This window comes from Scyliorhinus torazame, chromosome 5 (genome assembly GCF_047496885.1).
Source record: "Scyliorhinus torazame isolate Kashiwa2021f chromosome 5, sScyTor2.1, whole genome shotgun sequence".
NCBI lineage: Eukaryota > Metazoa > Chordata > Chondrichthyes > Carcharhiniformes > Scyliorhinidae > Scyliorhinus > Scyliorhinus torazame.
This window is the reverse complement of record NC_092711.1, coordinates 119410008-119431968: the sequence shown is the minus strand read 5'-3', so window position 1 is coordinate 119431968 and position 21961 is coordinate 119410008. Positions and strand designations below refer to the sequence as shown.

Sequence of the window (21961 nt, the reverse complement as noted above, 5' to 3'; positions counted from 1 at the left end):
TAAATTGAAGATTGATGCTTTCTGATCCTTAATTGATTTCAGACATCCCCAATTAATAGATTTGCTTTGGTTCAGACAAGACTTTAACCAATTAAAGCAAAGGCAGAATTCTGGACAGTAAATTTAAAAACAAGTTTTTTTAAAGAAAAGCTTTACTGAACAACTTGAAGACGTTGACAACTTCATGCAGGTGATCAGTCTGTAGAAGCGTAACCCTCTCTGGCTCCTTCTTTGAGAGTAATTTCCTTGGAACTCGGCCTCGGGAGTCTTCAGTACTTGGCCAGCAAAGAAGACCTTCGAAACCTCTACTTTTACCCCCAAATTGACCATTATCTCATGTCAGAGTTAGACCTGTGGTAACATGACCATTGGTCAATTGGGCACTAGTTTAATTTAATTGGATCTTTAATTACTGACACCACCGTCTCTCATTACCTTTGACAGTAATACAATTGAACTGTTTCATACTATCCCTTTATCTGATTCTGTACAATTCCTTATTCATACAGTTTCAAATGTTGAGGCTAATCAGAGTTGGTAGGTCTCCCTTGCCGGTACATTTATCCTCATTGCACATTCTTTATATACACAGCAATGAAGCTTTTACATTTTTACAACAAATAAAACTCAGACTTTTACTAGAACTACTGATTCATTATTGTTTCATTAATTGAAACTCAATTAAGGATCACTGCTTATTTAATCATGTTGCAGACTGGTAGCTAATTAATACAGTAATATTTAATTAATACATTTGGTTTATACATACACTGATTATCTACTGAGTGGTCTGTGCGGAGTCTGCACATCCTCCCCGTGTGTGCGTGGGTTTCCTCCGGGTGCTCCGGTTTCCTCCCACAGTCCAAAGATGTGCAGGTTAGGTGGATTGGCCATGACAAATTGCTCTTAGTGTCCAAAATTGCCCTTAGTGTTGGGTGGGATTACTGGGTTATGGGGATAAGGTGGCGATGTGGACCTTGGGTAGGGTGCTCTTTCCAAGAGCCGGTGCAGACTCGATGGGTCGAATGGCCTCCTTCTGCACTGTAAATTCTATGAAATAATCTATGAAAAAAAGTACTACACTCCGTATGCTTTACCTGGTGTCTATGTATTTACATTGTGTATTTATCGTATGTCCTAGATTGTTTCATGTATGGAACGATCTGTCTGGACTGTACGTAGAACAATACTTTTCACTGTACCTCGGCACACGTGACAATAAATCAAAGCCAATCAGAGACAGTTTCTTACTAATCTTAAGATTGAACATTGAGCCTTCTCAAAAATTATTCATTCATGGGAGGTGGGCTTCACTGGCTGGACCAGAATTTACTGCTCATTCCAATTACCCCTGAACTGCGTGTCTTGTGAGGCTATTTCAGGGGACACTTACAAATCAACCACAACATCGCTATGGATCTGGAGTCACGTGTAGGCCAGGCCACATAAGGAGAGCTGAATGGCCATAAATTACGAGAGGGGAATGTGCAACGAGACCTGGGTATCCTCGTACACCAGTCACAGAAGGTCAGCATGCTACAGCAGGCGGTAAAGAAGGCAAATGATACGTTAGCTTTCATTGCGAGCGGATTCGAGTACAGGAGCAGGGATATCTTGCTGCAATTATACAGGGCCTTGGCGAGGCCATACCTGGAATATTGTGTGTAGTTTTGGTCTCCTTATCGGAGGAAGGATGTTCTTGCTCTAGAGGGAGTGCAGCAAAGGTTTACCAGGCTGATTCCTGGGATGGTGGGACTGACGTTTGAGAGATTGAATCAGTTAGGATTGTATTCTCTGGCGTTCAGAAGAATGAGGGGGGATCTCATAGAAACCTACAATACATAGAAGGCAGGAGCAGGAGGAGGTCTTTTGGCCCTTCGAGCCTGCTCCGCCATTTATCACGATCCTGGCTGATCATCCAACTCAATGGCCTAATCCTATTTTCCCCAAAGCCTTCGATCCCATTCTCCCCAAGTGCTATATCTAGCCGCCTCTTGAATATATTCAGTGTTTTAGCATCAACTACTTCCTGTGGTAATGAATTCCACAAGCTCACCACTCTTTTGGTGAAGAAATGTCTCCTCATCTCTGTCCGAAATGGTTTACCCTGAAACCTCAGACTGTGACATCTGGCTCTGGACACACCCATCATTGGTACCATCTTCCCTGTCTAGTCCTGTTAGAATTTTAAAAGTCTCTATGAGATCCCCCCTCATTCTTCTGAACTCCAGCGAGAACAATCCCAATCTCGTCAATCTCTCCTCATATGACAGTCCTGCCATCCCTGGAATCAGTTTGGTAAACATTCGCTGCACTCCCTCGAAAGCAAGAACATCCTTCCTCAGAGGAGACCAAAACTGCACACAATATTCTAGGTGTGGCCTCATCAAGGCCCTGTACAATTGCAGCAACACATCCCTGCTTCTGTACTCGAAACCTCTCGGAATGAAGGCCAACATACTATTAGCCAGGGCAGCATGTGGCGCAGTGGTTAGCACTGGGACTGCGGCACTCAGGACCCAGGTTCGAATCCCGGCCCCGTGTCACTGTCCGTGTGGAGTTTGCACATTCTCCCCATGTCTACTTGGGTTTCACCCCGACAACCCAAAGATGTGCAGGCTAGGTCGATTGACCATGCTAAATTGCCCCTTAATTCGAGAAAAAAATAATTGAGTACTCTATTTATATTTTTTAAAAACATACCATTAGCCTTGTTAACCACCTGCTGCACCTGCATGCTTACCTTCAGCGACTGGTGCACAAGGACACCCAGGTCCCGCTGCACACTTCCCTCTCCCAATTTACAACCATTCAGGTAGTAATCTGCCTTCTTGTTTTTGCTCCCAAACTGAATAACCTCACACTTATCCAAATTATACTGCATCTGCCATTGATTTGCCCACTCGCCCAACCTGTCCAGATCATGCTGTAGGATCCCTGCATCCTCGTTACAGTTCACCCTCTGACCCAATTTGGTATCCTCTGCAAACTTTGAGATGTTACATTTTGTTCCCTCATCCAAATATTAATATATATTGTGAATAGCTGGGGTCCCAGCACCGATCCCTGTGGCACCCCACTAGTTACTGCCTGCCAATTTGAAAAGGACCAATTAATTCCTACCCTTTGTTTCCTCTCTGCCAACCAGTTTTCTATCCACCTCAATACACTTCCCCCAATCCCATGCACTTCAATTTTGCACAATAATCTCTGAGGCAGGACTTTGTCAAACGCCTTCTGAAAGTTCAAATATACCACATCGACTGGCTCCCCTTGTCAACTGTACTGGTTACATCTTCAAAGAATTCCAAAAGATTTGTCAAGCATGATTTCCCCTTCATAAATCCATGCTGACTCTGACTGATTGTCGAAGCCAGGTATTTCGAATACAACTAGTATAGGTAAAAGATAGCTGTTTAAGCATAAATATTAAGCCCTAGTTTTAAATACTCATTTAAAAATGAGAATTTCAGCACACATAAATTCAGGACTTCAATAGGTACATGAAATTCCATCATAAATTATAACAGCACAGTTGCAAGACAATTTGACACTGCTTGTGCTAATTGTCAAGGACAAGGACTGAGTTCCATGGCAACGAGGTGGCAGGAGCCCAATGCAGTTTGTAAGAGCATTGAATCATATATATATTTTACTCAATCTTTCTCGATATGAAGTCTCCATTGTTACATTAGCCAAGCTAGCTTAACCAGTCTATTGCTGGTAAAGATTAGCAGAATATCACATTCCATAACATGTAGACATGAAACAATTAAAAGCTGATATTGCACATTGAAGATGGACGGCTTGCCATCAAATCAAATGTGTTTGAGTCTAACCCAAACCAATTAGGATTATATTGGGGTGTGATTAGATGACTTAAGACAGATATGAAAGTGTATAACTGAAAAGTTTCCGCCCGCCATTTTAGAGTTGTCTTTTGGGGTTTCTGTCTTTCTGTTTTTGATTCTGTTAGTCTGCTTTTGACTTTGAGTTTAGCTGAAGATTATCTCTCTCTTCATGTTTCATTGCCAGACTTTGACCTTTTAAAAGTTACTTTCGAGCAGTCTGCCTAAGCAAAAAGATAATGTCTGTAATTCTCTGAAAGCTTCGAATTGTCTACGAATTGCCTTTTAAATGACTTTCAAATTGTAATCAAGCAACTACAAATAAAACAATTCTTTTTGGCACCTGAGAAGTTTTAACTTAAATTTCTGCTGAGTCCCAGTATTCGCAAAGTGCTACTGGTAACCGAATAGTGGAAATGATATAAATTCCTTCAACTTTACACAGTCGAATAATACTAGGAATCCAACAACTTGGCATAGTCTAGAAATATTACAAATCTTATAACTTGTCGTAGTGCGCCAGGACTTTGATTCATCAACTAAGCTTCCCCCAACTTGGCATAGTTCGGCAAGTTAAGATCCATCAATTACAGATTCCAACACTGATCCTGCCACTGCTTTCTAAATGTTCCGCTGAAAAGCCCTTAATAATGGATTCAAGAATTTTCCACACTCGGCTTACTGGTCTATAATTCCCTGCTTTCTCTCTACCTCTCTCCAGAACCAAAGTATGTATTCAATTGCTCAGCCATTCCTTTGTCCGTTATTATGCATTCCCCTGTTTCTGTCTGTAGGTGGCCTACATTTCTCTTTACCAATCTCTTTCTCTTCACGTATGAAACTCTCAGTGTCAGTCTTTCTGTTCCCTGCAAGCTTACTTTCATACTGTACTTTCTCCTTCATAATCAATCCCTTTGTCCTTCTTTGCTGAATTCTAAACTGTTTCCAATCCTCAGACCTATTATTTTGCTTGGCCAATCTGTATGCTTCTTCCTTGGATCGGATACTATTTCTAATTTCCTTTGTAAACTGTGGATTGCACCTCTTAGGGATTAGGCTATTAAGTTGGATGATAAGGCAATATGTAACGAATGGCAGAGCAGGCGCAAAGGGCCAAATGGCCTCTTCCTGCTCCTATTTTCTATGTTTCTATGTAATCCCTTCCCAGACTAAGAGCAGGTGAACGGCCTCTCCCCAGTGTGAACTCGCTGGTGTGTCTGCAGACTGGTTAACTGTGTGAATCCATTCCCACAGAGGGAGCAGGTGAACGGCTTCTCCCCAGTGTGAACTCGCTGATGTCTTTGCAGGATGTTTGAATCAATAAATCCCTTCCCACACTGAGAGCAGGTGAATGGCTTCGTCCCAGTGTGAATTCGCTGGTGTGTCTGCAGGGTGGATAACCGAGTGAATCCCTTCCCACATTGAGAGCAGGTGAACGGCCTCACCCCAGTGTGAACTCGCTGATGTTTCCGCAGGGTGGATGAATCGATAAACCCCTTCCCACACTGAGAGCAGGTGAATGGCTTCTCCCCTGTGTGAATTCGCTGATGTTTCCGCAGGGTGGATGCATCAATGAGTCCCTTCCCACACTGAGAGCAGATGAATGGCCTCTCCCCAGTGTGAACTCGCTGATGTCTCTGCAGGGTGGATGAATCACTGAATCCCTTCCCACACTGAGAGCAGGTGAATGGCCTCTCCCCTGTGTGAACTCGCTGATGTCTCTGCAGGGTGGATGAATCAATGAATCCCTTCCCACACTGAGAGCAAATGAATGGCCTCTCCCCAGTGTGAATTCGTTGATGTTTCCGCAGGACGGATGAATCAATAAATCCCTTCCCACACTGAGAGCAGATGAATGGCCTTTCCCCACTGTGAACGCGCTGATGTCTCCGCAGGGCAGATGAATCGATGAATCCCTTCCCACATTGAGAACAGGTGAATGGCCTCTCCCGAGTGTGAACTCGCTGATGTTTCCGCAGGGTGAATGAAGCACGGAATCTCTGCCCACACTGAGAGCAGGTGAATGGTTTCTCCCCAGTGTGAACTCGCTGGTGTGACTGCAAGGTGGATGAATCAATAAATCCCTTCCCACACTGAGAGCAGGAGAATGGCCTCTCCCCCGTGTGAATTCGCTGATGTTTCCGTAGGCTGGATGAATCAATAAATCCCTTCCCACACTGAGAGCAGGTAAATGGCCTCTCCCCAGTGTGAACCCGCTGATGCCTCCGCAGGACGAATAGAGCACGGAATCCCTTCCCACACTGAGGGCAGGTAAATGGCTTCTCCCCAGTATGAACTCGCTGGTGTGACTGCAGGTAAGATAACTGAGTGAACCCCTTCCCACACTGAGAGCAGGTGAATGGCTTCTCTCCAGTGTGAACTCGCTGGTGTGCCTGCAGATGAGATAACTGAGTGAATCCCTTCCTACACTGAGAGCAGGTGAATGGCCTCTCTCCAGTGTGACTGCGTCGATGAATCTCCAGCTTAGATGGGACTTTGTATTCCCTCCCACAATCACCACATTTCCACGGTTTGTCCATGTTTTGGGTCTCCTCGAGTCGCTCCAGATTGGACAATCAGCGGATTCCTTGTGTACACACAGAACATGTGCACTGTCTCTCCTCACTGTGAATGGTGTGATGGTTTTTCAGGCTGTGTAACTAGTTAAAGCTCTTTCCACATCAGTTCACTGGAACTCTCTCACTCGGGTGTGTGTTGTGTGGGTCTCGGTGCTTTTCGAGTCACACTGATGTTTCCACAGTCAGTTCACTGGAACTCTCTCACTCGGGTGTGTGTTGTGTGGGTCTCGGTGCTTTTCCAGTCACATTCACGTTTAAAATCTTTTGAATCCGACACATCGGATAAACATTTCTCCTTCTCGCCGATGATATTCAGAGCTCGATGATATTCAGGTCAGAAGGAATCGAGTGAGTTTGTCACATCAAGACGTGATGTTTGAGATTTCTGTCTATAATTCCTCCTCTTCCAATATCCTTTAAAAACAATTTACAAAAGTCATGGTTAGTACAGGAACGAAATTCAGAACAATTCTAGTTCCTGGGAAACATTATTTCCCCCCTCATTCTCCAAAAGCTGTAAATCTCCATCCCACACACTCTGCCTCCATTCTCACTGCTGATCTAACATTCACCCTCCCAATTCTCCTGAACGTGCTGATTCGTGCTGATTGACAGATCCAAGCTCATCTCACTGCTTCCTGACCAGGACACAGATTATAATAGGATTAGGCCATTCGGCTCACTGAGTCTGCTCAACCGTTCAATGAGATCCTTAGCCGATCTACCTCTAGAATTACCACAGTTATCCAAGTAACGTTTGGAGCTTTGGACCACCAGGACACTCAGCTAAGAGCATCAAGGCGATTTTCCCACATGATCCCTCAATATCTTCAATATCTAGAAACCTATCAATATTTGTCTTGAACATACTTATTGACTGAGGCTGCACATTCCTCTGGGATAGAGAATTCCAAAAGTTCACCACATCCTCGAATGACGAGATCCCTCCTCATCTCAGCTTTCACTCTATTTTCCTACCTGTTCCCCATAACCCTGAACTCCATTGACAATAAAACATGTCAGACTTGTGCTTCAATATATTCAATGACCCCCAGATACAACTGGTCCCTGTGAAAGAGAAATCCAAAGATTAACAACGCTCTGAGGGGACTTCCGGGTGCGGCGATGACCAGCTGAGTCGCACGTTTCGGCAGCTCCCGGTGAAACGGACTTTTGGGCTCTTGATAGGAGCCCCAACGGCAATTTTGACGGCTAAAAACACTGTGCGGTAAACCAGAAGGGAATCCCCCCTGGATACGGATGAAAAGAGGAGAAAGTGGCCGGATTGCAGTGGATCCTTTAGAACAGCGGCAAGGAAGGCAAGCAAAAACCAAGATGGCGTCGGAAGGTGGCAGTTTAACATGGGGCCCTGAACAACAAGAGTTCTTGAAATGCTGTGTGGAAGAGCTCAAAAGGAAATGAAGAAAGAGCTGTTGGCCCCGATACTACAGGCGATCGAAGGGCTAAAGGAGGAACAAAAGACCCAGGAGCGGGAGCTTCGGGTCGTGAAGGCAAAGGCAGCCGAGAATGAGGACGACATACAGGGCCTGGTGGTGAAGACGGAGACGCATGAGGCACATCAGAAACGATGTGTGGAAAGGTTGGAGGCACTGGAGAACAACGCAAGGAGGAACAACCTGAGGATTCTTGGTCTTCCTGAAGGTGCGGAGGGAGCGGACGTCGGGGCATATGTGAGCACGATGCTGCACTCGTTAATGGGAGCGGAGGCCCCGGTGGGTCCGTTGGAGGTGAAGGGAGCATACCGAGTGATGGCGCGAGGACCGAGAGCAGGAGAAATTCCCAGAGCCATAGTGGTGAGATTCCTCCGTTTTAAAGATAGAGAAATGGTCCTTAGATGGGCAAAGAAAACTCGGAGCAGTAAATGGGAGAACGCGGTGATCCACGTTTATCAATACTGGAGTGCGGAGGTGGCGAGAAGGAGGGCGAGCTTTAATCGGGCCAAGGCGGTGCTTCATAAAAAGAAGATAAAATTTGGAATGCTGCAACCGGCAAGACTGTGGGTCACATATCGAGAGAGGCACCACTACTTTGAGACGGCGGATGAAGCGTGGACTTTTATTGTGGAAGAAAAACTGGAATGAGCGGGTTATTAAAAAGAACGTTTGAACAAAGTGGTGGGGCGAATGTGGGGGGCGAAGAGGGGGGTTAAAAAGGGGGGAAAGAGGAGTTTTATGTACTAATCCTGCGATGTGGTAACTTTTCTCTCTTCCACAGGTGGTGATGGGGGGAGGACGGGAGGTGGAGGAGATGGGGCGTTGGCCATTGGGGGCGGGGCCAAGGGAGAAGCGCGGGCTTGGTTCCCGCACTATGATAATCATGGCGGGAATAGAGAAGCAGGAAGGAGGGGGCATCGCACGGTGCGAGCCGAGGTCACGGGGGGAAGCCGAGGTCGGCCAGAGTTTGCTGACTTCTGGGAGTAACATGGGGGGAGTAATTACGCGAGCGGGGGATCTAGCGGGGGAATTACTGGATTGCTGCTGCTGGGGAGAGCTGGTATGGGAGGGGATGGGCGGGGGGGCACCTCCTGGGGGAGATACAGCTGCGTGGGAACCGGGTGAGGAGCTGGAAAAAGGGGATAGCTAATCGACAAGGGGGGGGGGGGTGGTCGGAAGCCCCCCAACCCGGCTGATCACGTGGAACGTGAGAGGGCTGAACGGGCCGATAAAGAGGGCACGGGTACTCGCACACCTTAAGAAACTTAAGGCAGATGTGGTTATGTTACAGGAAACGCACCTGAAACTGATAGACCAGGTTAGGCTACGCAAAGGATGGGTGGGGCAGGTGTTCCATTCGGGGCTAGATGCGAAAAACAGGGGGGTGGCTATATTAGTGGGGAAGCGGGTAATGTTCGAGGCAAAGACTATAGTGGCGGATAACGGGGGCAGATACGTGATGGTGAGTGGCAAACTACAGGGGGAGACGGTGATTTTGGTAAACGTATATGCCCCGAACTGGGATGATGCCAATTTTATGAGGCGGATGCTGATGCTAGGACGCATTCCGGACCTAGAGATGGGAAAGCTGATAATGGGGGGAGATTTTAATACGGTGTTGGAACCAGGGCTGGATAGGTCGAAGTCCAGGACTGGAAGGAGGCCGGCAGCAGCCAAGGTACTTAAAGATTTTATGGAGCAGATGGGAGGTGTAGACCTGTGGAGATTTAGCAGACCTAGGAGTAAGGAGTTCTCGTTTTTCTCCTATGTCCATAAAGTCTACTCGCGAATAGACTTTTTTGTGCTGGGAAGGGCGTTGATCCCGAAGGTGAGGGGAACGGAGTATACGGCTATAGCCATTTCGGATCACGCTCCACACTGGGTGGACTTGGAGATAGGGGAGGAAACAGGAGGGCGCCCACCCTGGAGAATGGACATGGGACTAATGGCAGATGAGGGTGTGTGTCTAAGGGTGAGGGGGTGCATTGAAAAGTACTTGGAACTCAATGATAATGGGGAGGTCCAGGTGGGAGTGGTCTGGGAGGCGTTGAAGGCGGTGGTTAGAGGGGAGCTGATATCAATAAGGGCACATAAAGGAAAGCAGGAGAGTAGGGAACGGGAGCGGTTGCTGCAAGAACTTTTGAGGGTGGACAGACAATATGCGGAAGCACCTGAGGAGGGACTGTACAGGGAAAGGCAAAGGCTACATGTAGAATTTGACTTGCTGACTACGGGCACTGCAGAGGCACAATGGAGGAAGGCACAGGGTGTACAGTACGAATATGGGGAGAAGGCGAGCAGGTTGCTGGCACACCAATTGAGGAAAAGGGGAGCAGCGAGGGAAATAGGGGGAGTGAGGGATGAGGAAGGAGAGATGGAGCGGGGAGCGGAGAGAGTGAATGGAGTGTTCAAGACATTATATAAAAAATTATATGAAGCTCAACCCCCGGATGGGAGGGAGAGAATGATGGGCTTCTTGGATCGGCTGGAATTTCAGGTGGAAGAGCAGGAAAGGGTGAGACTGGGAGCACAGATCGAGGTGGAAGAAGTGGTGAAAGGAATTAGGAGCATGCAGGCGGGAAAGGCCCCGGGACCGGATGGATTCCCAGTCGAATTCTATAGAAAATATGTGGACTTGCTCGCCCCGGTATTGACGAGGACCTTTAATGAGGCAAAGGAAAGGGGACAACTGCCCCCGACTATGTCTGAAGCAACGATATCGCTTCTCTTAAAGAAGGAAAAGGACCCGCTACAATGCGGGTCCTATAGACCTATTTCCCTCCTAAATGTAGATGCCAAGATCCTGGCCAAGGTAATGGCAATGAGAATAGAGGAATGTGTCCCGGGGGTGGTCCACGAGGACCAAACTGGGTTTGTGAAGGGGAGACAGCTGAACACGAATATACGGAGGCTGCTAGGGGTAATGATGATGGCCCCACCAGAGGGGGAAACGGAGATAGTAGTGGCGATGGATGCCGAGAAAGCATTTGATAGAGTGGAGTGGGATTATTTGTGGGAGGTGTTGAGGAGATTTGGTTTTGGAGAGGGGTATGTTAGATGGGTGCAGCTGTTGTATAGGGCCCCGATGGCGAGCGTGGTCACGAATGGACGGGATCTGCATATTTTCGGCTCCATAGAGGGACAAGGCAGGGATGCCCTCTGTCCCCATTATTGTTTGCACTGGCGATTGAGCCCCTGGCGATAGCGTTGAGGGGTTCCAAGAAGTGGAGGGGAGTACTTAGAGGAGGAGAAGAGCACCGGGTATCTTTGTATGCGGACGATTTGCTACTATACGTGGCAGACCCGGCGGAGGGGATGCCAGAAATAATGCGGATACTTGGGGAGTTTGGGGATTTTTCAGGGTATAAATTGAACATGGGGAAAAGTGAGTTGTTTGTGGTGCATCCAGGGGAGCAGAGTAGAGAAATAGAGGACCTACCGTCGAGGAAGGTAACAAGGGACTTTCGTTACCTGGGGATCCAGATAGCCAAGAATTGGGGCACATTGCATAGGTTAAATTTAACGCGGTTGGTGGAACAAATGGAGGAGGATTTCAAGAGATGGGATATGGTATCCCTGTCACTGGCAGGGAGGGTGCAGGCGGTTAAGATGGTGGTCCTCCCGAGATTCCTCTTTGTGTTTCAGTGCCTCCCGGTGGTGATCACGAAGGCTTTTTTTAAAAGGATTGAAAAGAGCATCATGGGTTTTGTGTGGGCCGGGAAGACCCCGAGAGTGAGGAAGGGATTCTTACAGCGTAGCAGGGATAGGGGGGGGCTGGCACTACCGAGCCTAAGTGAGTATTATTGGGCCGCTAATATTTCAATGGTGAGTAAGTGGATGGGAGAGGAGGAGGGAGCGGCGTGGAAGAGATTAGAGAGGGCGTCCTGTAGGGGGACTAGCCTACAGGCTATGGTGACAGCCCCATTGCCGTTCTCACCGAGGAACTACACCACAAGCCCGGTGGTGGTGGCTACACTGAAGATTTGGGGACAGTGGAGACGGCATAGGGGAAAGACTGGAACCTTGGGGGGGTCCCCGATAAGAAACAACCATAGGTTTGCCCCGGGGGGAATGGATGGGGGATATGGAATGTGGCAAAGAGCAGGAATAACGCAAGTGAAAGATCTGTTTGTGGATGGGAAGTTCGCGAGTCTGGGAGCGCTGACCGAGAAATATGGGTTGCCCCAAGGGAATGCATTCAGGTATATGCAACTGAGGGCTTTTGCGAGGCAACAGGTGAGGGAATTCCCGCAGCTCCCGACACAAGAGGTGCAGGACAGAGTGATCTCAAAGACATGGGTGGGGGATGGTAAGGTGTCAGATATATATAGGGAAATGAGGGACGAAGGGGAGACTATGGTAGATGAACTAAAAGGGAAATGGGAAGAAGAGCTGGGGGAGGAGATCGAGGAGGTGCTGTGGGCAGATGCCCTAAGCAGGGTAAACTCGTCGTCCTCGTGTGCCAGGCTAAGCCTGATTCAGTTTAAGGTATTACACAGGGCGCATATGACTGGAGCACGGCTCAGTAAATTTTTTGGGGTGGAGGATAGGTGTGCGAGGTGCTCGAGAAGCCCAGCGAATCATACCCATATGTTTTGGTCATGCCCGGCACTACAGGGGTTTTGGATGGGGGTGACAAAGGTGCTTTCAAAAGTAGTGGGGGTCCGGGTCGAACCAAGCTGGGGGTTGGCTATATTTGGGGTTGCACAAGAGCCGGGAGTGCAGGAGGCGAGAGAGGCCGATGTTTTGGCCTTTGCGTCCCTAGTAGCCCGGCGCAGGATACTGTTAATGTGGAAAGAAGCCAAGCCCCCGGGGGTGGAGACCTGGATAAATGACATGGCAGGGTTTATAAAGCTAGAGCGGATTAAGTTCGTTCTAAGGGGGTCGGCTCAAGGGTTCACCAGGCGGTGGCAACCGTTCGTCGAATACCTCGCAGAAAGATAGATGGAATGGAAAAAAGAAGGCAGCAGCAGCAGCCCAGGATCGGGGGGGGGGGGGGGGGGGGGGGGCGGGAGGAGGAAGAACCAGAAGGACTCTCAGGGTTGTTAATATACTAAAGTCGGTGGTGTTGTCGATAGTGTGGAAGGATGTAGCAGGTTACAGAGGGATATAGATCAGCTGCAGAGCTGGGCTGAGAGGTGGCAAATGGAGTTTAATGTAGAGAAGTGTGAGGTGATTCACTTTGGAAGGAATAACAGGAATGCGGAATATTTGGCTTATGGTAAAGTTCTTGAAAGTGTGGATGAGCAGAGGGATCTAGGTGTCCATGTACATAGATCCCTGAAACTTGCCACCCAGGTTGATAGGGTGGTGAAGAAGGCCTATGGAGTGTTGGCCTTTATTGGTAGAGGGATTGAGTTCCGGAGTCAGGAGGTCATGTTGCAGCTGTACAGAACTCTGGTATGGCCGCATTTGGAGTATTGCGTACAGTTCTGGTCACCGCATTATAGGAAGGACGTGGAGGCTTTGGAGCGGGTGCACAGGAGATTTACCAGGATGTTGCCTGGTATGGAGGGAAAATCTTATGAGGAAAGGCTGATGGACTTGAGGTTGTTTTCGTTGGAGAGAAGAAGGTTAAGAGGAGACTTAATAGAAGCATACAAAATGATCAGGGGGTTGGATAGGGTGGACAGTGAGAGCCTTCTCCCGCGGATGGAAATGGCTGGCACGAGGGGACATAACTTTAAACTGAGGGGTAATAGATATAGGACAGAGGTCAGAGGTAGGTTCTTTACGCAAAGAGTAGTGAGGCCGTGGAATGCCCTACCTGCTACAGTAGTGAACTCGCCAACATTGAGGGCATTTAAAAGTTGATTGGATAAACATATGGATGATAATGGTATAGTGTAGGTTAGATGGCTTTTTGTTTCGGTGCAACATTGTGGGCCGAAGGGCCTGTACTGCGCTGTATTGTTCTATGTTCTATAAGGCAGTTGCCAATTAGGGTTAGTTTTCATTTTTGTTATTTATTATTTATTCATTTTTTGTTTATAAAATAGGTCATTGTTATTTGTGTTGTTATAATATTGTGTAAAGGATGCACAATGTACTGTGTTGGTTGACCAAAAATTTTCAATAAAATATTTATTAAAAAAAAAACAACGCTCTGAGGGAAGAGATGACTGGAAATCTATAACGTAGCTACAGTCGTATATTACAAGGTGAGAAATAATAATATGTTTACTTTATTACAGAACGGTAAATAATATATCCAATCTGTACCATGTAACACCACGAGCCATATCTCTGTCCATTATTAATTTACTGTCCCCTGAAATGTCAGCCATCTCCTGGGGAACCCACCCCTTTAATTGTGAACATTAGAAAGAGACGATCCTTTTTTAAAATAAATTTCGAGTGACCAATTATTTTTTCCAATTAATGTTCAATTTAACGTGGCCAATCCACCTACCCTGCACATCTTTGGGTTGTGGATGTGAGACGCATGCAGACACGGGGAGAATGTGTGTGCAAACTCCACACGGACAGTGATCCAGGGCCGGGATAGAACACGGGTCCTTGGCGCCATGAGGCAGCAGTGCTAACCATGGTGCAATCAGAGACCATTCTTTTCGTCAGACAAATAAATGCATCAACCTGTTAAGGAGATGGGCAGCACGGTAGCATTGTGGATAGCACAATTGCTTCACAGCTCCAGGGTCCCAGGTTCGATTCCGGCTTGGGTCACTGTCTGTGTGGAGTCTGCACATCCTCCCCGTGTGTGCGTGGGTTTCCTCCGGCTGCTCCGGTTTCCTCCCACAGTCCAAAGATGTGCAGGTTAGGTGGTTTGGCCATGATAAATTGCCCTTAGTGTCCAAAATTGCCCTTAGTGTTGGGGGGGGGTTACTGGGTTATGGGGACAGAGTGGAGGTGTTGACTTTGGGTAGGGTGCTCTTTCCAAGAGCCGGTGCAGACTCGATGGGCCGAATGGCCTCCTTCTGCACTGTAAATTCTATGATGGGTGGGAGGAGTGGAAACACTTTGTGGAGACGCGAACCTACATCAAAATATTTTTTTCCCAATTAATGTGGTTCCAGTTTGGGCTCAAATCATCAATGAGGTCTCTGATCTCAGGGGAGGAAGGAAACCCTGGGACATGGACGGGGAGGATTCACCAACACCCGCTGGAGGCCCGAAACCCCCCCAATAAGACCCATTGATTTTATTGTCAGTCTGCAGACGTGAGCTGGAGAACTGAATCCAGGCAGAGGGGAGGGAGGGAGAAAACTGGGAGTGGAGGAAAGAGATGGTGCAGATGGTGAGATGGGTTTGGATTTAAGCCCGAGGAGGGAGAGTGTGTGGGAAGGGGAAAATGTTCCAGAGAAACTAGAATTGTCTGTTCAGAATTTCTATCCTGGATTGACAGTGATGGCATTTGTTTATTTTTAATTTTAAAAATTTGAAATTACCCAATTTTCTTTCTCCCAATTGAGGCGTAATTTTTGCGAGGCCAATTCACCTACCCTGCACATCTTTTTGGGTTGCGGGGATGTGTCCCACACAGACATGGGGAGAATGTGCAAACTCCATACGGACAGTGACCCGGGATCAAACACAGGACAGGGATCAAACCCGGATCCTCGGCTAACCACTGAGCCACCGTTCCTGCCCCTAGTGATGACTTTTGTAAACTTCTTTTACAGAATGTTACAAGAGGAGGATTTTGAGATGGAAACACAAATCAAACTTCACATCAAGATTTAACAGTCACTCCATTCATCAGGACCTGAATATCATTGGCCTGTGAATGTGGAAGAAGAAATGTTTGTCTGTTCTGTGTGTAGGAAAAGATTTTCTTTTGAAAAAAAAATAAATTTAGAGGACCCAATTATTTTTTCCAAGGGGCAATTTAGTGGGGGCAATTTAGCGTGCCTAATCCACCTACCCTGAACATTTTTGGATTGTGGAGGTGAGACCCACACAGATACGGGAAGAATGTGCAAACTCCACACAGACAGTGACCCAGGGCCGGCATCGATACCAGATCCTCAGCGCCAAAGGCAACAGTGCTAAACACTACGCCACCGTGCCACCCCTCGGATTGTATTTCTGACATGGGTCTCTGTGCGACTGAACAGAACAGCACATGGGGTCAGATATCCATTGAGTTAGTGGGATCCAGAGAGCAGAATTTGCTTGTTTCTTTATTTCTGTGTTGCTACTGATCAGCAATTAGATATCTGGGTCTGTGCAAACCGGGGTAATGGGTGGTCAAGTACCCAGGACAAAGGGTAATGCAGTTTGCTGGCCAAGTTGTCTCCATTCTGAGCAATGTGGAATAAGCTTCTCCCTGTCATTGAAAATGTTGCCCCCTACAAACATGACGGCTGCACATGCGCTCTACTGCTCATTGTGCCGAGTAAAGATGGCGGTCGTTCTCCCGAACCGATCACTGGACCCTCTCGGTCCCGCTCCGTGAAACAAGCGAACTAGGAAGTATTTTTTCCGGGTATGGGCTTGCACAACATGTTTAGAAAACTTTTTCACCCACCAGCCAGATCCATCGCTCCCGCGTTCCACAATATTCCTCTTACCCTTTGTGGATCCGAGATAAAAGCTTCTCTCCGTCGCCATTATCTGCACTGCGCATGCTTCAGTCGAAGTCCCACCCACTCTCGTTCACTCTGATTGGTTGGAGGACCATCCAGTCCCGCTCGGTCCTCCAGTCTTCCTATTGGCCCGCAGCTGCCGTCAATCACTTCCCGGGCATTGTGATCTGGGGCATGCGCAGTGCAGCCCATGTCCAGGGACAGACTCATCTTTTGTCTCATCTTCAGGCGGCAAGGAGGCGGATAAGCGGAGGCAGCGTTCGGGGCAGTGGGTGGGAGGGGAGGCTTCACAAACACCCAGTGGAGCCCTCAACACCCTCAATAACAAATTAGCGGCACCGCCTCAACACCCAACACAACGGCAGCTGCTGCGTTCTCCCGGTGCCAGGCCCCAGTGGACAAATGTGGCTTCAGGAAGGAAATGCAGCAATGGATTTGTTCAGGAGAAATTATCTTTAACTCACTTTATTGATCCCGGAGCAGGAGGAGAGAGTGGGGAGGATTTCCATCCTGCACCCACACTGATGGATTTGTTAATGCAGATGGTAGAATTTAGATTCAAGGGATAAAGTGGAATTCAAAGCTGTCCTCAGCATTAATGACCTTGAAACCATTGTGGTGAGTTTATCGGAAGGGGAAAGTGTGGGACTGGGATTTGCAGCTTTGGGAAATGAGAGAAACAATTGCTCCCCAGGAACGAGAATTATCTGTTCTGAATTTCTGACCTGTGTAAACTGATTTTACAGGGTTGCAAGGAATGGATTGACAGACAGGAAACTCAAATCAATCATCGCATCAAGGTCTGACAGTCACTCAATTCATCAGGATCTGAATATCATTGGCTTTTGAATGTGGAAGGAGAAATGCTTGTCTGTTCTGTCTGTGGGAAAAGATTTCAAACATCAGTGTGACTGGAAAAGCACCAAGACGCACACCCGAGTGAGAGTGTTCCAGTGAACTTACTGTGGAAAGAGCTTTAACCAGTTGCACCGCCTGAAAAACACCACACCCTGACAGTGAGGATAAACTGTACATGTTTATCCTCAGAGAAGGAGGCAAAAGAGGGGGAGGTGTGGCGCTGCTAGTCAAGAGCAGTATTACGGTGGCGGAGAGGATGCTAGATGGGGACTCATCTTCCGAGGTAGTATGGGCTGAGGTTAGAAACAGGAAAGGAGAGGTCACCCTGTTGGGAGTTTTTTATAGGCCTCCTAATAGTTCTAGGGATGTAGAGGAAAGGATGGCGAAGATGATCCTGGATAAGAGCGAAAGTAACAGGGTAGTTATGATGGGAGACTTTAACTTTCCAAATATTGACTGGAAAAGATATAGTTCGAGTACAATAGATGGGTCGTTTTTTGTACAGTGTGTGCAGGAGGGTTTCCTGATACAGTTTGTTGACAGGCCAACAAGAGGCGAGGCCACGTTGGATTTGGTTTTGGGTAATGAACCAGGCCAGGTGTTGGATTTGGAGGTAGGAGAGCACTTTGGGGACAGTGACCACAATTTGGTGACGTTTACGTTAATGATGGAAAGGGATAAGTATACACCGCAGGGCAAGCGTTATAGCTGGGGGAAGGGCAATTATGATGCCATTAGACGTGACTTGGGGGGGATAAGGTGGAGAAGTAGGCTGCAAGTGTTGGGCACACTGGATAAGTGGGGCTTGTTCAAGGATCAGCTACTGCGTGTTCTTGATAAGTATGTACCGGTCAGGCAGGGAGGAAGGCGTCGAGCGAGGGAACTGTGGTTTACCAAGGAAGTGGAATCTCTTGTTAAGAGGAAGAAGGAGGCCTATGTGAAGATGAGGTGTGAAGTTTCAGTTGGGGCGATGGATAGTTACAAGGTAGCGAGGAAGGATCTAAAGAGAGAGCTAAGACGAGCAAGGAGGGGACATGAGAAGTATTTGGCAGGAAGGATCAAGGAAAACCCAAAAGCTTTCTATAGGTATGTCAGGAATAAGCGAATGACTAGGGAAAGAGTAGGACCAGTCAAGGACAGGGATGGGAAATTGTGTGTGGAGTCTGAAGAGATAGGCGAGATACTAAATGAATATTTTTCGTCAGTATTCACTCAGGAAAAAGATAATGTTGTGGAGGAGAATGCTGAGCCCCAGGCTAATAGAATAGATGGCATTGAGGTACGTAGGGAAGAGGTGTTGGCAATTCTGGACAGGCTTGAAATAGATAAGTCCCCGGGACCTGATGGGATTTATCCTAGGGTTCTCTGGGAGGCCAGGGAAGAGATTGCTGGACCTTTGGCTTTGATTTTTATGTCATCATTGGCTACAGGAATAGTGCCAGAGGACTGGAGGACAGCAAATGTGGTCCCTTTGTTCAAAAAGGGGAGCAGAGACAATCCCGGCAACTATAGACCGGTGAGCCTCATGTCTGTAGTGGGTAAAGTCTTGGAGGGGATTATAAGAGACAAGATTTATAATCATCTAGATAGGAATAATATGATCAGGGATAGTCAGCATGGCTTTGTGAAGGGTAGGTCATGCCTCACAAACCTTATTGAGTTATTTGAGAAGGTGACTGAACAGGTAGATGAGGGTAGAGCAGTTGATGTGTATATGGATTTCTGCAAAGCGTTTGATAAGGTTCCCCACGGTAGGCTATTGCAGAAAATACGGAGGCTGGGGATTGAGGGTGATTTAGAGATGTGGATCAGAAATTGGCTAGCTGAAAGAAGACAGAGGGTGGTGGTTGATGGGAAATGTTCAGAATGGAGTACAGTCACAAGTGGAGTACCACAAGGATCTGTTCTGGGGCCGTTGCTGTTTGTCATTTTTATCAATGACCGAGAGGAAGGCGCAGAAGGGTGGGTGAGTAAATTTGCAGACGATACTAAAGTCGGTGGTGTTGTCGATAGTGTGGAAGGATGTAGCAGGTTACAGAGGGATATAGATAAGCTGCAGAGCTGGGCTGAGAGGTGGCAAATGGAGTTTAATGTAGAGAAGTATGAGGTGATTCACTTTGGAAGGAATAACAGGAATGCAGAATATTTGGCTAATGGTAAAGTTCTTGAAAGTGTGGATGAGCAGAGGGATCTAGGTGTCCATGTACATAGATCCCTGAAAGTTGCCACCCAGGTTGATAGGGTTGTGAAGAAGGCCTATGGAGTGGTGGCCTTTATTGGTAGAGGGATTGAGTTCCGGAGTCGGGAGGTCATGTTGCAGCTGTACAGAACTCTGGTACGGCCGCATTTGGAGTATTGCGTACAGTTCTGGTCACCGCATTATAGGAAGGACGTGGAGGCTTTGGAGCGGGTGCAGAGGAGATTTACCAGGATGTTGCCTGGTATGGAGGGAAAATCTTATGAGGAAAGGCTGATGGACTTGAGGTTGTTTTCATTGGAGAGAAGAAGGTTAAGAGGAGACTTAATAGAGGCATACAAAATGATCAGGGGGTTGGATAGGGTGGACAGTGAGAGCCTTCTCCCGCGGATGGAAATGGCTGGCACGAGGGGACATAACTTTAAACTGAGGGGTAATAGATATAGGACAGAGGTCAGAGGTAGGTTCTTTACGCAAAGAGTAGTGAGGCCGTGGAATGCTCTACCTGCTACAGTAGTGAACTCGCCAACATTGAGGGCATTTAAAAGTTTATTGGATAAACATATGGATGATAATGGCATAGTGTAGGTTAGATGGCTTTTGTTTCGGTGCAACATCGTGGGCCGAAGGGCCTGTACTGCGCTGTATTCTATGTTCTATGTGTCCTGTGTGTGGAGGAAGCTTCAACTGATCATCCATAATGGAGAGACACAAGGACGCCAGCACCATTGAGAAACTGGAAATGTGGGGATTGTGTGAAGGGATTCAGTTACCCTTCTGAGCTGGAAACTCATTACCGCAGTCACACCGGGGAGAGACCATTCACCTGTTCCGAGTGTGGAAAGGGATTCACTCGACTCACACATCTGACTGCACACCAACTTGTTCACTCTGACATGAGACCTTTCAAATGGTCCGATTGTGAGAAGAGCTTTAAAAACAAATTTAATCTTCTGACACACCAGTGAGTTCACACTGGGGCGAGGCCGTTCACTTGCTCCGTGTGTGGGAAGGGATTCACTCAGCAGTCCCTCCGGCTCAAACACCAGCGCATTCACACCAGAGAGACATTATTTATCTGCCCTGTGTATGGGAAGGGATTCACTCGTTCATTCACCCTGCAGAAACACCAGCGAGTTCACAAGCGATTACAGGGAATTCTGTTATTGCTGCTGTGAATCACATCCACGACTGAACCGTGTTCATTCTGAGAGTTGGAGTTTGTTTCAGTTGATGTTAATCCTCCCTGTGACTCGGCCGGTGTTTAATATTCTGTATATTACAGAATATATAGGAGGGGACTGTCAATGTCCTGTTACCGACTGTTCCATTGTTGTATCTTTTTTGATTTGTTTTGTATGATGTGGTAAAGCAAGGCGTAAGACCAGAGAGAAAGATAAGAAAATGGGAAATGAAAAACAGACTCTGGAAGGAAGAGACAGAGAGAACACATTTAAGATTATATCAGATAATCGCTACAAAAATAATAAAAGGAAAAAACTAAAGGCTCTGTATCAAATCACAAGTAGCATTTGAAACAAAACTGATGAATTGGCAGCACCTATAGAAGTTAGTAAGTACGATCTGATGGCCATTGCAGAAACATAGATTGGGACCTGAACATTTTTTATATTCATTCATGGCATATCGGTGTCACTGGCTAGTCCAACATTTATTGCCCATCCCTCATTTCCCTTCAAAAGGTGGCGGTGAGCTGAATATTGTAGTGTATGTGAAATTAAGGAAGGATAGAAATCTCGGAAAATGTGGAAGAGCGGCTCTGTTAATTGTTGATGGTGTTAGCACATTAGACGGGTGAGCGAAGTTCAGGAAATCAGGATGTAGGAGTGGTTTGGTTTGAGATGAAAAATGGTAAAGGCCAGAATTTACTTCTGGGAGTGATGTGCAGGCCTCCTAATTGTAACTCACAGTAGGGCAGAGTGTAAAGGAAGAGATAATGGGAGTTCGTCAGAAAATGTACAGCAATAATCAAGGGGGATTTTAGTCTACTTAGACTGTAAAAATCAGATGGTCAAAGGTAGCATAGGTGAGGAGTTCACTGAATGTTTTTGCGATAGTTTCTACAATCAGCACATTTTGGAGCTAACCAGAGGGCAGGTTATACTAGACTGGCTATTCGGCAACAAGATAGGATTAATTGATAACCTCATGGTGAAGACATCTCCAGGTAACAGCGATCATAATATGATTGAATTTGACATGCAGTTTGAGGGGAAGAAGATTGAGTCCAAAACGAGTAAGTTAAGCATAAATAAGAGCAATTATGAGGGCATCAAAGCAGAGCTAGCTTACAATGAACTTTCAAATGAGCTTGTGTGTCAGGTCAATAGGGATTCAGTAGCAGACATTGAAAGGGATATTTCAGTACACACAGAATAGATACATTCTCATGAGAATGGAAAATTCCAAGGGGAGGACCCAGCATCTGTAACCAAAAAAGTTAAAGACATATCAA

At 47.0% G+C, this 21961-nt stretch overlaps 2 protein-coding genes across 12 annotated transcripts in view; one reads left to right on the top strand and one right to left on the bottom strand.

Annotated features, from left to right (window-relative positions):
- Positions 1–21961, top strand: part of LOC140419627 (uncharacterized) — an 81642-nt gene that overhangs the window by 46732 nt on the left and 12949 nt on the right. Inside the window, exons 1-2 of one of the 10 annotated variants that reach the window (XR_011945919.1) lie at positions 16666–17048; positions 17177–17571. The exons of 5 other annotated variants lie outside the window; for them this stretch is intronic. Coding sequence is in view for 1 of the 5 variants with exons in the window: in XM_072503552.1 (XP_072359653.1) it covers positions 17029–17048; positions 17177–17230 (74 nt within the window). In the remaining 4 variants the exon portion in view is untranslated. Of the gene's footprint in view, positions 1–16665; positions 17572–19750; positions 21055–21961 lie in introns of those variants that run through there. 4 more of the 10 variants (XM_072503552.1, XR_011945916.1, XR_011945915.1 and 1 more) reach the window with 4 other exon arrangements.
- LOC140419626 (uncharacterized) lies at positions 461–16572 on the bottom strand. Of its 2 annotated transcripts, none has more exons than XM_072503548.1 (2): positions 16416–16572; positions 461–6841 (listed from the first exon to the last, which is right to left on the bottom strand). In XM_072503548.1, the coding sequence occupies exon 2, from the start codon at positions 6386–6388 to the stop codon at positions 5018–5020; it is 1371 nt and encodes a 456-aa protein (XP_072359649.1). In that variant the 5' UTR covers positions 6389–6841; positions 16416–16572; the 3' UTR covers positions 461–5017. The 2 variants fall into 2 exon arrangements, with proteins under 2 accessions (XP_072359649.1, XP_072359648.1); XM_072503547.1 differs by having other exon boundaries at positions 16373–16482.